This window comes from Propithecus coquereli, unplaced genomic scaffold (assembly GCF_000956105.1).
Source record: "Propithecus coquereli isolate 6110/MARCELLA unplaced genomic scaffold, Pcoq_1.0 Scaffold265, whole genome shotgun sequence".
Lineage (NCBI taxonomy): Eukaryota > Metazoa > Chordata > Mammalia > Primates > Indriidae > Propithecus > Propithecus coquereli.
The window spans coordinates 2,536,661-2,552,871 of NW_012148230.1; the positions used below are offsets into that span (position 1 = coordinate 2,536,661).

Genomic DNA, 16,211 nt, shown 5'->3' on the forward strand with positions numbered 1-16,211 from the left:
CCATATACAACAATTAATTCAAGATGGATTATAAACTTAAATGTAAGACCTGAAACCATAAAAATTCTAGAAGAAACCTAGGAAAAACTCTCCTGGACATTGGCTTAGGCAAAGAATTTATGACCAAGACCCCCAAAGCAAATGCAACAAAAACAAGAATAGACAAATGGGATCTAAACTAAAAAGCTTCTGCACAGCAATAAAAAATAATCAAAAGAGCTAACAGACAACCTATAGAATGGAAGAAAATATTAATAAACTATGTATCTGACAATGGACTAATATCCAGAATCTACAAGAAACTCAAATAAATGAGCAAGAAAAAACAAACAATCCCATTAAAAAGTGGGCAAATGACATGAACAGGGCATTTTTCAAAAGAAGATACATTAATATAAATGTCCAAGAAACATATGAAAACATGTTCAATATCAGTAAGCAGAGAAATGCAAATTAAAACCACAATGAGATATCATGTTACTTGAATTAGAATGGCCATTACTAAAAAGTTAAAAAAAAAACTAGATGTTGGCATGAATACAGTGAAAAGGAGATGTTTATATACTCTTGGTAGGAATATAAATTAGTACTACTTCTATGGAGATCAGTATAGAAATTTCTCAAAGAACTAAAAGTAGATCTACAATCTCACTACTGTGTATCTACCCAGAGGAAATGAAATCATTATATCAAAAAGATGCCTGTACTTGTATGTTTATTGTAGCACAATTCACAATTGCAAAGATATGGAATGAACCTAAGTGCCCATCAATCGATGGGTGGATAAAGAAAATGTGATACGTGCACATGTACACACACACACACCCACCCATGGAGTACTACTCAGCCATAAGAAAGATTGAAATAATGTCTTCTGCAGCATCTTCGATAGAACTGGGGGCCATTATCCTAAGTGAAGTGACCCAGGAACAGAAAAATAAATACCACATGTTCTCACTGATAGGTGGAAGCTAAGCTATGGCTACACAAGTACACAGAGTGGTATGACGGACACTGGAGACTTAAGATGGTGAAAGGTGGGAGGGGGTAAGGGATGAAAAATTACTTATTGGATACAATGTACACTATTGGAGTGATGGGTACACTAAAAGCCCAGACTTCACCACTAAATGACATATGCACGTAATGGAATTCAACTTGTATCCCTTAAATCTACTGAAATTTAAAAAATGCATTTTGAATATCACTATTGCTTGAATTTATACCAAATAGTACATTTATTTTTTTTTATTTTTTTTTTATTTTTCTTTTATTTCAGCATATTATGGGGGTACAGATGTTTAGGTTACATATGTTGCCCTTGGTCCCCCCCCCCACAAATAGTACATTTAGAATATCACTCCAAAAACCTTCAACAGCTCTTTTTTCCTAAAGCAGTATTTCACGAACTTAAACCGTTTGCCTACCACCTTCACAACTGTTGCTACAATTGCGTATTAACACTGTGTCCTAAGGTGAGAATACAGGTTAAAGTCAGCTTGCCTGGATTTGAATCTACCTCTTACTCATTAGCTGTGAAAACTTCTCTGTGCCTTTATCTCCTAATGTAGCAGTTGCATTTAACAACAGTATCTAATACCTCATTCAGTTCATGTGAGCGGTGAATAAGTTAAAGCATTTAAACAGTACCTGGTAAATAATAAGCCATCATCTTTTTTTAACAACTTTTTTTTTTATTCAAATACATTTAGTTACCTAACTAATGTAACACCTAAATGTATTTAGTTAGCCATCAAAGCCATTAAAGCCAAAAGCGATAGCCATTAAGTCCTGAATTTGATGTAGCAGCTATATTTTCTTAATTCCGATTCAAATAAATATATAATGATTAAAATTAAAAATATTTGTTTGTGTACCACTTAATATATTTCACCTACTTTGGAAATACTGGCCTACAGAATAAAAGGTTAAACTTCTTTGAATGGCATTTATGATCTACTACAATCCAATCCCAGTACATTCTTACATCCAACTCTTTTCTTCTCTTACATAAATGCTCTATTCCAAACACTGTGCCTAAAGTGTGAACTTTCACCACAACCACTCCTCTCACCATCAAGAAGTTTTCACAATCATTTCACCTATTCTTCTCCTTTCGGGATCCCATTTCTTTCAAGACTCCCCTGTATAACATTGCTTCTTTTGTTTTTCAATTATTTTATGAACTAGACTTGTTTACTCAGTCCAATTCATTATAGCACAGCTGCTTCTTTAACACTGTGTTTATTTTTCATATTTTGTAAGTACAAAATCACAGTTTCATTAATAATTTGCCAGCAAAATTTCCAAGGAGCCTGAATAGTGAAGTGCTCATAAGCTCCTGGAAGATACTAAAGACTGCAATCGTGTGATTTTAAACAGAGAAGTTTTAGTGATATTATTTTATTTGAAAAGGGCCAAAAATTAAAACTTTTAAGTACATTCCAGAAATTAATAGATATTTATGACGAGTGACTAAAAGTAACATGAATGATTTCATATTAATATTTCATTGCAAACATTACTGATAAAATTCAAACTTAATGTCTATTACTAATTTGTAGCTCTAAAAGTTTAAACTGGCTCAGAGGACTAGTTGGAGGAGGTTATCCAACTATGACTAAGATTTTCTACTATTAAAGAAACAAAGCAAAAAAACCTACCATAGGCAATTTCCTTATTGAAGAAACAAAGTACTATGTTTAATATTAGGTGAAAGTTCCATGCACGACTGCCTTTTTCTTACCCCCAGCAGTGGAATATCACATTGGTAAAAGGCAACCTTTGAAGTTAGACAGACTTGGGTTAGCATCCTGGCTCAGTAACTTACTAGTAATGCAACCTTGGGTAATTAACTTCTCTATGCTCACTTTTCCTCATCTGTAAAATGAGGATATTAATACTTACTTTTCAGGTCTACACTGATGTTTAAATGAATACTGCAGATAAAATGTTTAGCACAATTTTTGGAAAACAGTGAACATTAAATAAAGGCACTAGTTACTTCTTTCATAATATGAGTTGTCTGCTTAGAAATTTCTGTTGGATTTCCTACCAACACATCACTATTTTCCTCTTATCTTTACCAAAGAAAACCTACTGTACATCTTCTGGTTTGTCTTTATTTAATGATAATATCAGTCTCCTGGTCACTCAACCAAGTTTTTCTTTATACCAATGGTCAGCAAATTATACCCTGGCCCATTAGCCAAATCAGGCCTCCTGCTCTTTTTTTAAAGTGGTGGAAAAATAAGAACCTTTATTTTTTTGTGTGTGTATTTTTAAATGGTTATATTTTAACTGGTTATGTAAGTTCCAACATAATACTTTCAATTTTGCCTTTTGGCCTACAAAGCCTAAAATATTTCCTATATGGCTATCCTTTAAGAAAAAGTTTACATACCTCTTGGATTCAAAGAGGTAGCAAAGAAGAAACTAACACAGGTCAATGGAAGAGAAACTGTGGAGATGGGAAGGGATAAGCAAACAGCCTGAAGAGCAGCAGAGAAGTCAAGGAAAATGGGTACTGAGAAAAGATAAATAAATGTGGAAATTAGGAGGTCAGTGTTGACATTAAATATAGAAATAAAACTAGGAATTGGATTTCAGGGCAGTTAAGAAGAGTGGATAATGACATAACAGAGGCAGCGGGTATGGAATATTTTTTCTAAAAATTCAGCAGTGGACTGGGCATGGTGGCTCACGCCTATAATCTCAGTACTTTGGGAGGCCAAGGCAGGAGGAGCGCTCGAGGCTGGGAAGTTAGAGACCAGCCTGGGCAACATACCGAGATCCTGTCTCTACAAAAAATTTAGAAAATTAGCAGGGCATGGTAGCATGTGCCTGTAGTCTTAGCTACTTGGGAGGCTGAGGCAGGAGGATTGCTTGAGCCCGGAGTTTGGGATTGCAGTGAGTTATGACCACTCCACTGCACTTTAGCCTGGGTGACAGAGCGAGACCTTGTCTCTATAAAAAATAAATAAATAAAAATAAAAATTTAGTAGTGTAAGAGAAAACACAAACAGGCAAGTAACTAATAGAAGAAGCAAGATCAAGTGAAGGTTTTCCCGAAGATTTAGAAAAATTCAAGGCTGAGTGGTAGAGAGAAGCAACCTAGGAGTAAGGATAACTGATAAAGGAATGTCACAAATGACTGCAGCCACACAATGAAAAAAGCTACCTCCTTTTTTGAAGAAAAAATTGAAAATAGGCATAGATATTAACATATTCTAATATAGAGAAGAAGAAAACAAAAAAGTTCACATTTAATTACTTCAATACCTCCAGGAAAGAAACAAAAAGTTATCCACTATGAGTGACAAGAGTATATGGAACTAAAAACAGAAAGAAAACATTTAAATAACTTTTTAAGGTGAGTAAGCAACAGAAGAAGCAGGACACAAATAAAATGATCCTAGAATAGCAAAGATCTATTCATTCTTGATTTTAAAAAGCAGGTGAATTAAACATTTTAAAGTTCTCAGAGTAAAAACTAAATTATGTACCACTTTGATCTCTTCCACTGATATTATCCCTGTTAGCATTTAGAGTTATATTCAAAAGCAGACAACTATAACTTATTCAAATGTTATACTCTTTACACATTGAACTGTGAACCAAAAAAACTTTTTTCACATACAGAATAAAATTACATGTGATTTACAGAAAAAATAATTTAGGTAAAAATCCTAGGTAGAAATAAGATATAGAAATTAAACCAACCAAAAGCAATCTCTCATTTCTGAATTCCCCAGCGGTTTGCCTTTTCTGGCATTTATCACATCCATGAGAACCTCAATCATGAAAGCATAGGAAAAAGTGAAATTTTAGATAATTTTGTTATCTGACATCATCTAAGCATTCTGACATTTCTCCATTATTAACATTGAACTATGATGTAATATAGTGATACAAATATGTTCAAATATATAAAGCTGCTTAATTTAGTTAATAAGGTCCAAAAGGCTGTGGTTTTTTTAATTGTGCCTGCCTGTTACCACTTTGTAGTCTTTTTCCTTAGTATCAGGAAATTGTAATCACTTGAACTACCTAGGATAAATGAGGAACAAACCTATTTATCATTACTTTGGTCCCTCTAAACGTCTATGAACTTGAAAATACGATAAGAAAAGGTATGCTAACATGCTAAAGCATGTGCTTTACAATCTTTGGCTGCACAAAGATGTTTTATTTGTTGGAGTAGTACCAGGATGTCAGGAGAGCTCTTTCTTCACAGCTCTCAAATAGCTTATATATAAATATATGCGAGCTTAATTCAGTCTCGTAATAATGGTTAAGTATATTTTGTCTTCTTCATAAGGCTGGTGAACACTACGAGAACAGAGACTGTTATTATTTGCATTTACAGAACACCTGGAACAAAGTCTGGCACTTAAAAGGATTTCAATAAATCCATTTTTAATATACCAAACTGAAATCAACTAAATGGCTAATATTCATTTTATTCTCCTAATAACATCAACCAAAAAATTGTCCTGATGTTTCACCTTAAGTAAGGTTTTTTTTTTTATACCTTTTATGCCAAGTTAAGTCCTAAGGACACAAAAACTCCAAAAGAAACCTAAAGTGCTATAAGAAATGGTCAGCAGATGGCATGCCTGTCTTCAGAACAGTTAGGCCCAAGGTTAAAATGTGCTAATATTACTGAAAGGTTTTTAAACTCAAGATCTTGTCCTCAAACAGTTACTAAAGTTCTCGGGGTGTACTTCAAAAGAGCAGGGTACTAACCTTAGCTCTTCAGTCTAATTCCAAATCTCACAATTATATGCTGCCTGTTAAAATTCCCTTTGCAGTTCTACTTTACTAAGGTGGTGTTCAGTTCCTGTCAAACAGCTCAGAGCAATGCTTACCCCATAGAGTATAATGTTTCAGATGTGATTAAGTGATCATTTAGAATTTTTCAGGGAAGAAGGTGATCGTGAATTCATTAAAATACTTTTCCACTTATAAAAAAATATACATTCATACTTTTTAAGAAGTAGCCAAAGTTCCTATGTTTAAAATGTCACAATGAATTTTAGTTTATGTTCTTGATAAGAGTTCTATTTGTGGCTATTATAATATAAATGTGACAAAGAACTTTAAGCATATCACCTTTAAATTTTACAAAGCAAAGCAAACAACTCAAAAAAAATCTTAAAGACTCAAATTAAGCAGAAGCTCTTTATATTTTCCTTCAAAAAACTTAGAAGAGTAGAGTTATCATTTCCCCACTTCTCCAATCTTCTAAGATCAAGAACTGAGCAGGCCGGGCACGGTGGCTCATGCCTGTAATCCTAGCTCTCTGGGAGGCCGAGGTGGGCGAATTGTTTGAGCTCAGGAGTTCGAAACCACCCTGAGCAAGAGCAAGACCCCGTCTCTACTAAAATCAGAAAGAAATTAATTGGACAACTAAAAATATATAGAAAAAATTAGCCGGGCATGGTGGCGCATGCCTGTAGTCCCAGCTTCTCGGGAGGCTGAGGCAGGAGGATCGTTTGAGCCCAGGAGTTTGAGGTTGCTGTGAGCTAGGATGACGCGACGGCACTCTAGCCCGGGCAACACAGTGAGACTCTGTCTCAAAAAAAAAAAAAAAAAAACTGAGCAGGACAACAGTAAAATATCAGGTAGATGAACAAGGGGCAAAATGAAACTAAATAGAGTATACAGCTATTAAATTTCAACCTTCAGCTGGCACCATATGAAAAGGCACTCTGGCAATTATAATACTTTGCAGGGAATCAGGGTAGAGGAACAGGAAACAAGCACAGAAATAGAATCACTCATCAAAATTACACAGACTATTGAAATGAGGTCCTAAAATGTATCTTAAAGCTTACAGATGCAAATATAAGTAGAACCTAGGCAGAACCATTATTCTTTAGAACTTACTCTGTGATTCTTAAAAACAAACAAAAAAAAACCTAAGTGTTTTTGGCATTTCAATGTCTTAAAGAATGCTCAAAAGTAGGTCCATCATTTTGGCAGACCTGAACTACAGGCTCTGTAAGTCAATACATTATTAGCAAGTTGAAAGGTAAGTTTCTATTAATTGTAAGTGTTTTTCCCACCTATATATTCTGTTGGTAAAAAAACTATCATTGTTCAGAATACTGATATATCACTTAAGAAAAAAATTACAAATAAATATACTAAGAAAACATCTCATAACCATTAAAAGTCCAGAGTCCTCCCAGGCAAAGAAAATACTTATAACCACTGACACATGCACATAACACAAAAATCAGTTCAAAAACCAGGAGGTGAGAAAACTACTCTTTCTCTTGGGATTGGCAAACAACGTAAAGATTTCATCAACTTCATTACTTGACATTAAACCTGACTATAAAGAGCAAGCAAAAGAAGTTTTTATATTTATTAGTGTGTCCTCAACAGCAAAGGCACTGCCAAGTTAAATGATTTTCTTTAAAGAAGCAAAAATGTAACTAGGGAAAAAAAGAATACGGCTATGTGATACTTTCAAAAAGATAAATTATCAGAGACTGTAAGTTTTGTTTTGTTTTAAAATAGTAACCTAGAAGTATGATATATAGAGGTTCACAATCCAATCCAAAAATCTTAAGGCTGAATATGTTTTGGAATTTAGGTATTATTCTGCCGAGATTTAGAAATATTGCTTTAGCAACCCCCAAATGTGCAGCAAAATATGTGAATAGTTGAAAACACAGCAGTTAAATATGTGAATAGTTGAAAAAACAGCCTCAATTTAGTTCAGATCCAGATCTGCTATCAAGAAAGTGTTAACACATCTCAACAAGGTCAGGTTTTGTGGCCAATTCCTGGTTTTAGCACTTTGTGGATTTTGGACATAAGATTGTGGATTTGAACTGAAAAGATCTTTATCCTTAGCTTAAAAACAATAGATCATATAAAAATTATCTGTTAACATTTGAAGTTTACAAACTTCCAGGTACCAGTAAATTATTTCAATTGTTTTCTACAATAAGTTACACATACAACAGTGACTTAATTGATATGCCCAAAGAAATCAAATGTTTATTATTTTATGATATGAAATAAAAGACATAAAATGCATTCATAGTCAAAATGATAAATTTCTTCCTTTATAGTACTTTCTAGTTAAAAAAAAAGAGAATGTTTTTTTCTACCAGTTAATAAAATCTTGCAATTGCACTATAACTGAACTCTGTCAGGGTTGCAACTAGCTTAAAAGGACCTCTGGGGTAATGGAAATTCAGCAGTTATACAAAGAAATTATCCATTTCTTTCTTCTTTTGTTATCTTATGGTTTGGAAAAATAGAATCTATGTTTGTAAGAGAAATCAGAATGCTTACTATAAGAAAAGTTATATTCTCTTGAAAACAACACAGTATGGTGGTTGAAAACACAGCCTCTGAAGTTAGGAAGTAGGTACTCAAATTCCAGGTCTACCATTTAGTTGCTTTGCGACCTTAGGACATTAATTAACTCTCTGTGCCTTAGTTTCGCCATCTACAAATGGGTGAAAAAATAGTACCTACCACATAGAGTTGTTAATTATAAGTAAATACTAAGTAAAAAATAAACTTAGTGATATGAAGAGCAACAGGAAGAACACATCAAAAGGGAAATAAATGATATTAATAACTATTGGCAACGTTAATGCAATATTATCAATCAATAATTTCTGTGATCGTAATCACTTTTTAAACCCAGACTGGCTTAACAAAAATTTTTTTAATACAATAAATGCTTACCTTGCCTTTCATTAATTAAAATATCTAGCATCTCTAACCTTTTGTAATAACTAATAATCATTATCTGAACTTATTATTGCTGTAAACTACTAAAACATCTCGAGAAAAGTTTCTATGAAAAACTCTAACCAGTAGTTTACATATATGGTTAGTAAATAAGAATATTTGGTAAATCAAAATATCTAATTCCTTGATCATATCAGATAGCCCATCCATCAAACATCATAGTAATAGAAATAAACCACTTTGTTGACTACATAATCTGACAAAGTTCTGGATCAGACCTTACCTGTCTTCATCTTTATCATAGAGCTGGTAATAATCTCCACAGCCATTCCAAAAGGTGTTATCCACAACTTCTTGCCTTCCTGCTGTGGCTCCACTTTTTGATGTTATTTGGTTATTTTCTGTTATTCTTGCGAAAGGTAGATCCAAGAACATACAGTCATGCTCTCCAGTATATTCTTCACATTTTATTAAGAGGTCATCTGAGCCACTTTCCTCAACTTCCAAAGCCTCCCTCCATCTCTGAACACTTCTTTGTTTAGCCTCATGCCTATTAAAACCTGTTTCTTGGTCCAGCTGGCTTGAACTTACCAGTTTTCTAACTTTTGGCCTCACTACCTGTTCAGGAGAACTTCCATGGTTCTTGTCCCTATCACTGGTATTTTGTTCACTACAAACATGCCCTGGAACACAGGCTGCATTTTCAGTTGAATTTTCTGTCTGTCTTTCCTGGCTAGTATTATTTTGTTGTTTCTTTCTGACAACTTCATCTTGAGAAGAGGAGCTCTGAAATTCCTGGCTGTTCTGATGGACAATCTCAGTACCACCAGTAGAACTTTTCACAAAAGGTGTTGAATCTAACTCTTCAAACTCATCTTTTATTTCACAGTTAAAAGAGGGAACTGGTGGTGAAAGACCAGCGTATGCCTCTGCCTCTCCATTTGCCAACTCAAATATTGTATTGCCTAATGATTCCTGATATCTACCACCTTCTGTGGAAAGTTGAAGACGGTCATTATCTTCTCCATGTTTGCCATCTGGATTGTAAGAGTCAGTATCAACCAACATAATTCCATTTTGGATGCCTGAAGCATTACAAACTCCTGGAGTACACTCTCCCTCAGAGTGATTATGAACATTCATACTGCTTCCTAATGTCTCCCTGCCCTCCTCACTATGATGTACTGCAGCAAAGGATGGACTGCTCTCAATGGTTTGATTTAATGGTGTACCACAAGTGGGAATTTCTGTTTCATCTTTTTCAAATATAGGTTCGCTGGGTAAGGAAGAAAGAACTTGATCCAATGGACTGGAACCTTCATAGAGAACAAAAGAAAACATATTTGGAGGGATTATTTTAGATAAAATTTTATACAATAACTATAAGTGGAAATCATACCAATTATTACCTACTTGAAAGTATGAATGAGTTTATTTGGCAAGTGCTTCCAGGCTCCCTAACTTAACCAGGAATGCAGACTGGTTACCCTACGAGTTCATTTATGCCAACGTGTAGCCTCTCAATATCTTCTCCCTCGCCATGTTTTTGCAGACAGTTTTTCACAGAGGTTAATAAGAGGCTATAAAATGGGAAGCATAAATGGAGTCATAGGGTAACCAATCTGCCTGCCCAGTGATCTACAAATCCACTTTCTTTATTACATGCAGGTTAAAAAAAACCTTCAAAAGTACTTTATGACAGACATATTAATTACAATAGGTTACATACCTAAGAGAAGTAAGGCTTAAATGAGTTAGCTTTAAATGTGTTATAGCTATGACTGAAAAATAACAAACAGGTTAATATGTTGATTCTCTTTGTCATGGTTTAATTGTGAGAATTCTGAGACACAAGTAAAATTGTATCTATTCCACAAATTACTTTAAGCATGACTATCTTTCATTACTGCTAATAAGAAAAAATAAAGATATCTGAGATTTGCAGGAACAAAAATTTATAAATTATAAAATAACTGAAACTCAACCTTGTCATATCACAAAAATGCTTCTTTAACAGATGACCTTAGCTAGTAATTCAGATTCTCATATATAAATGACAGCAAAAATAACGTAGAATTATCACATTTACTCAGCAAAAAGACAAATCCAGTCTAAAAATGTACAATTATAGTATATGGATATTTGCAAAATACTTTTTCAAACCACTGAATAATTAAGAAATTTAACTGAATAAGCCTTACTTGACATTTGGATCTTATAAAATAATGAAAAAATAAACTAGCCAAGCTAAATTACTTAGAGATCAAATTAAAAGAAAAAAAGTTATTTAAATGTTTTATGGAGGGTGAAATATCTATACTCAGATTTCACATTAAAAAAAGGTTTTTTTGGTTGAAAGATGATTTCCTGTGGCTGAAGGATGTGACAACGTAATCGGTGCCATAACGGTATAGTTAATTTTAATGACTGGCTGTATTCTATTTTCTTCTATGTTTAAATGTATATACTATTAATATTGAATACAATAAAATATAATTTCTTGATAAGAAATGTACTGTATGTACACCCATAGACATAGATAAACCCACTCAAAATGTTAAATATTACAAGACCAATTCCTATACAACTATTAATAACACTTAAATAATTACATGTTACATACCTGAGGAATTTTCCTTTGGAACATCATCTAGTTCCAATACTTCATAGTCATCACCAGCCCGACCTAAGCTTCTTTCATGTCTAGTTATACATGGTTTAAAACTGACATATGCATGTCTTCTTCCATATCTCCTGCCTGTAATTGTCTGATATCCTCCTGCTGGTTTAGGCCAGGCAGCCTTGCCGGATTCTTGATCCATTGCTGGAGGAGGGGAAGTAAAAGAAAAAATAAAAGAGAGACAGCAATGAGCTTTAATCTGGTGAGCAATTATGGGGAAACTACTTCAACATATATTCTATTACTTGCCAAATCATATGCTATTGAATATCAATTGCACCTTACTGATTCCATAAAATATTTTTCTTCACACACTAGAAAATTAAATATGAATTACTATGTAATGAGAGTTAGGGGCCTCTTCTGCCACCCAAAAAAATACCTTTTAAATGTGGTTCCTTTAAGGCAGTGGTCCCCAACCTTTTTGGCACCAAGGACCGGTTTCATGGAAGACAAGTTTTCCATGGACCAGAGGTGGGGGGGTGAGGTGTCGTGGGTGGAGTGTGTGGTACAGAGTTCAGACTGTGCTTCGTGGCCTGTTTCCTAACAGGCTATGGGCCAGTACCAGGCCATAGCCCAGGGCTTGGGGACTGCAGCTTTAAGGTAGTCAGATTTTTATAATGAAACATACAAGAAAAGATTCTTCATATGCCAAATTATTATACTGCCAAAGGTCTTTATGGATAGGAGAATGAGCTTCCAAATTATCTAAGTAACATACCACACATATAAATGCTCAATACATATTTGATGAGTCAATTACTAGCACATGATATGTGTTCAATTACTTTAAGAATGAATATGTCCACGTCAAAGGTGACAGGTAACGTCTTTAAAGGTGTCTGTGCCATAGAGAATCAACCAGAATGCAAAAAACTGTCCCAAAGACTATGATCAGATAAAATTCTCCAAAAGAAAACAGTGATGGGCCAAGTCAAACACATGCTACCCCACCTTTCAAAAATACCAATGAATGTTATATATTATGGTAAGAAAACCCATCAACATTTAAACAACTTGAATATTAAGTTTTGATGATCAAAGGATATATAGTAGTAAACAACAGTATCTTTTACTAAGTAGTACATTATTATATGTACACACACACATATATATTAGGTAAAAGTTTGCTTCGTCAATTATATATTACATATACTATGCAGTAACAAAATATTTTTCACAGCATATGATATAGATAATAAATGGGACAGTTAATATTTTTGCTTTATTGCATTAAAATAAGAAATATAATCACTTCCAAGTATAGAAGAGCAACAAACATGTATTTATAACAGACAATATCAAGTGTTACACTAACCTGTTGGCTCTTTTTCAGTGTACTGTGACATGTGTGACAGTTTCAGTGTGCCCACTTGGGTAGAATTACGAATGCGATTTAGTTTTTACTCACACAATGCACAAGCTGCAGAAGATTCCTGCAAAGAAACAAAAATATCAAAACTGATACTTCTCCTGGTGAAACTCTTTGTTAGCCTTATAATAACTTAGAAAAATACAACTTTATCTGACAAATCAGGCAAAAAACCTCAGGACTATCAAGATGGCTATTTGAAATACAGATTTACATCTGCTCTTGATAAACTTTGCCCTAAGTACATGGCATCCTTAAGATTGCCAATGACAACAACATATATATAATTTTTAATAAGCGAATATATTGGGAGAACTGCTGACTGTGGTATGTGACCAAACTACTTAGGAGTCTACTACACTGTGCTATCTTTGATTAAGCACTATAGTTCGTTTAGCTCTGGAATTCTTAAAAGAAGTTAATCCTAAGAATACAAACTTCATTTTAAAAATGTATCATGGCCATTAGTAACTAGTTTGTGTAAATAATGATATACTGTTTATAACAGACAATCAGATAATTTAATCCCAACTAAGAACCTATTCTAAATAAATTAGGAAAAACTATAATTTACCATGTAATAAATATAAAAAGACCTTCTTCTATTTTGAAATTAATTCACTTATTTAGTATTTGAGAACTTGCACCCTATGTTTTTTCTTAAAGTTTTGTAAGGGCTTAGTTTTTAAATTTAAACACCTTATTTATTTAAACACTTGAGCTATTGTTAACTGCCCATCACTAATGCAAAATTATTAGATGATAGCTCTGCAAATGGGTTTAAGTATATAAGTTAACATACATAACATTACACATTCACCCATTTATATTATAAATTCAGCACCAGATTTTGATCCTCTAATATATCTGAATCAAATCAGATGGCTGCTAACAGCTAAAGAGAAAAGGAATATAAAAAAAAAATCTTAACACATTGGCAAAAATACTGGTTCTAATTAACATTGTTTTCATAAGAAAAATAATCTGAAATAACTTCAGTCTTCATAGATCACAGTACAGTAGATAGCAATCTTAAAGGATGGCCATAAGTTCACATAATATTTTATCCAAAGTCTTTTCTTTGGAATAAGGCCTTATTTTACCATGTTCCAAGTACTATTTTCAGCTGCAGATACAACAATGTGCATATGGATAAATATTTCTGCCCTCCTAAAATTACAGTAAGAGATGTAGACACTAAATAATTAATACACATTAGATAATACATTCTACGGAGTAAAATAAAGCAAGGAATAAAGAATTGTTTCGAGTGTACAATTTAAAATAGGTGGTTAAGGAAGGCAGCATTTGAGCAAACAGCTAATGTGAGTGAGGGAGAAGAACATGAAAATCTAGGGAAAGAGAATTCCAGGCATAATAAACAGAAAATCCTGATGTGAAAACTTCCAGAAGTGATCAAGTAACAGCAAGAAGTCTGTGGTGAAATGAGCAAGAAAGTAACAGATAAAGTTAGAAAATTTATTAGGAAAAGTAGAGGGAGTAAAGCAGAACAGACCACAGAGGTCTTTCATAGACTAATATAAGAAATGTGGGTTTTATTCTGAGATGGAAAACAGTTGAACAATTCTGAGCAGAGAAGCATCATCTGACTTACGTTTTAATAGTAACACTCTGAGTACTGTGTTGAGGGGCTTGAAAGGGTATGAGGTCAAAAGCAGGGAGCCCTGTTACAAAGCTATAAAATAATACTGACAAGAGAACAGAGTACAGATAAAGCCGTTGAGAAATGGCCAGATTCTGGATATATTGTGAAAATAGAGCCAACAAAATTTACTGGTACAGGATATGAAAGAAGGCAAGGAGTCAAGGTGGACTCCAAGTTTTACAGCCTGGGCAATTGGAAAAATGGAGCTACCATTAACTGACGTAGAAAAATTTGGGGAAGAAGCAGATTTGGAGAAAATATCTTGAGTTCAATTATGGATGAGTTATGTTTGACCTATCTATTACACATTCAACTGGAAATGTTAAATAGGAGTCTGGAGTTGACTGAAGAATTCTGAGCTGTTAGTATAATTTGGGAGTTGTCAGTGCATAGATAATACTCAAAAAGACATGAACTTGGATAAGTGTACATGAATAAGTAAAGAAGTTGAGCCCTGGACAATCTAGTACTAAGAATTAAGATGTTAAGGAAAAAGAAGTATAGATTGAGTATCCCTTATCCAAAATGCATGAATGTGTTTTAGATCTCAAATTTTTGAATATTTGCATAAACATAATGAGGTATCTTGGAGATGGGACCCAAGTCTAAACACAAAATTCATTTGTGTTTCATATACACCTTACACACATAGTCTAAAGGAAATTTTATACAATATTTTTAATAACTGTGTGCATGAAACAAAGTTTGTGTTAAGTACTTATATGTGAATTTTCCACTTGTCATGTTGGTGCTCAAAGTTTCAGATTTTGAGGCATTTCAAATTTTCTGATTAGGGATGCTAAACCTATACCTGAAAAACCAACAGAAAAGCCAGTGAGAGAACAGAAAAATCCTGAAGCATAGATGTCGAGTGAAGAGAGTGTTTCAGGCAGAAGAAATGATCCACTGTGACAAAGGGTAAAGTATGATGAGGACCTATAACTAACCGATCATTAGACTGAGCAACACGGAGGATACTGGAGATCTGGACAAGAGTGCCTTTAGTAGAATACCAGGTACACAAGCCTGACTGGAACGCTATTAAGGAGAGGAAAGGATTTATAAAGAGAGTACAGGAACCATGACAATCACCCTGTTTCTTACACTTTTCCTTAATGTGATCTCACTTTTCTTCTTAAAGATCTTCTTTTTAGAGCCCTCCAACATCTTGATCTAAATTTAGTCTACCTGTTTTCAAAGGTAGTTCTGTGGTATCTTTTGATTGTACTCAGTTAAGTCTCCTGGTTTAAATTCCCTGTCTTCCTTATTTTTTTTTTCTTTCCTAGAAGATCCTCAAATAATTGTTTTAAGAAGTATATGTAGGAAGTAAACATGGAATCCATATATGTTTTAAAATATTATTATTATCTTTCCCTCATGATTTGGTACAGTTCAAGATAACATAATTTTTTCTAAACCCTCAAAGGCATTGTTTTCTAGCACCTTGCCAATTTATTTCTCCTCCTTTTGAAGGAAGACCACATTTTTCTCTCTGGCATATTTACGATTTTGACTCAATAATTGATATTCTGCAATTTTACAAGGACTTATTTAGGGACAGGCTATTTTAAATTTTTTTCCTACACAGCACTGGAAAGGCTGTTTTAAAGATGACTGTCAGTGCCTCACAGATACCTTTTTTTCCATCCTGTTTTGCCTGTATTTGGTCCACATGGATTAATCATTCGTCTCTAAACTTTACTTTCAAATTTTCACTCTATGGACTGGAAGATTTCATTCACTTTTATTTCTAGCCTTTCGTTATTTTC

At 33.8% G+C, this 16,211-nt stretch overlaps 1 protein-coding gene across 1 annotated transcript in view; it reads right to left on the minus strand.

Annotated features, from left to right (window-relative positions):
* The window catches only part of PJA2 (praja ring finger 2, E3 ubiquitin protein ligase), an 83,870-nt gene that overhangs the window by 34,697 nt on the left and 32,962 nt on the right, over positions 1–16,211 (minus strand). The window contains exons 2-4 of the mRNA XM_012647373.1: positions 12,723–12,840; positions 11,348–11,548; positions 9,008–10,040 (exon numbers count right to left, since the gene is read on the minus strand). Coding sequence (XP_012502827.1) covers positions 9,008–10,040; positions 11,348–11,548; positions 12,723–12,753 — 1,265 coding nt within the window. The 5' untranslated portion in view covers positions 12,754–12,840. The remainder of the gene's footprint in view (positions 1–9,007; positions 10,041–11,347; positions 11,549–12,722; positions 12,841–16,211) is intronic.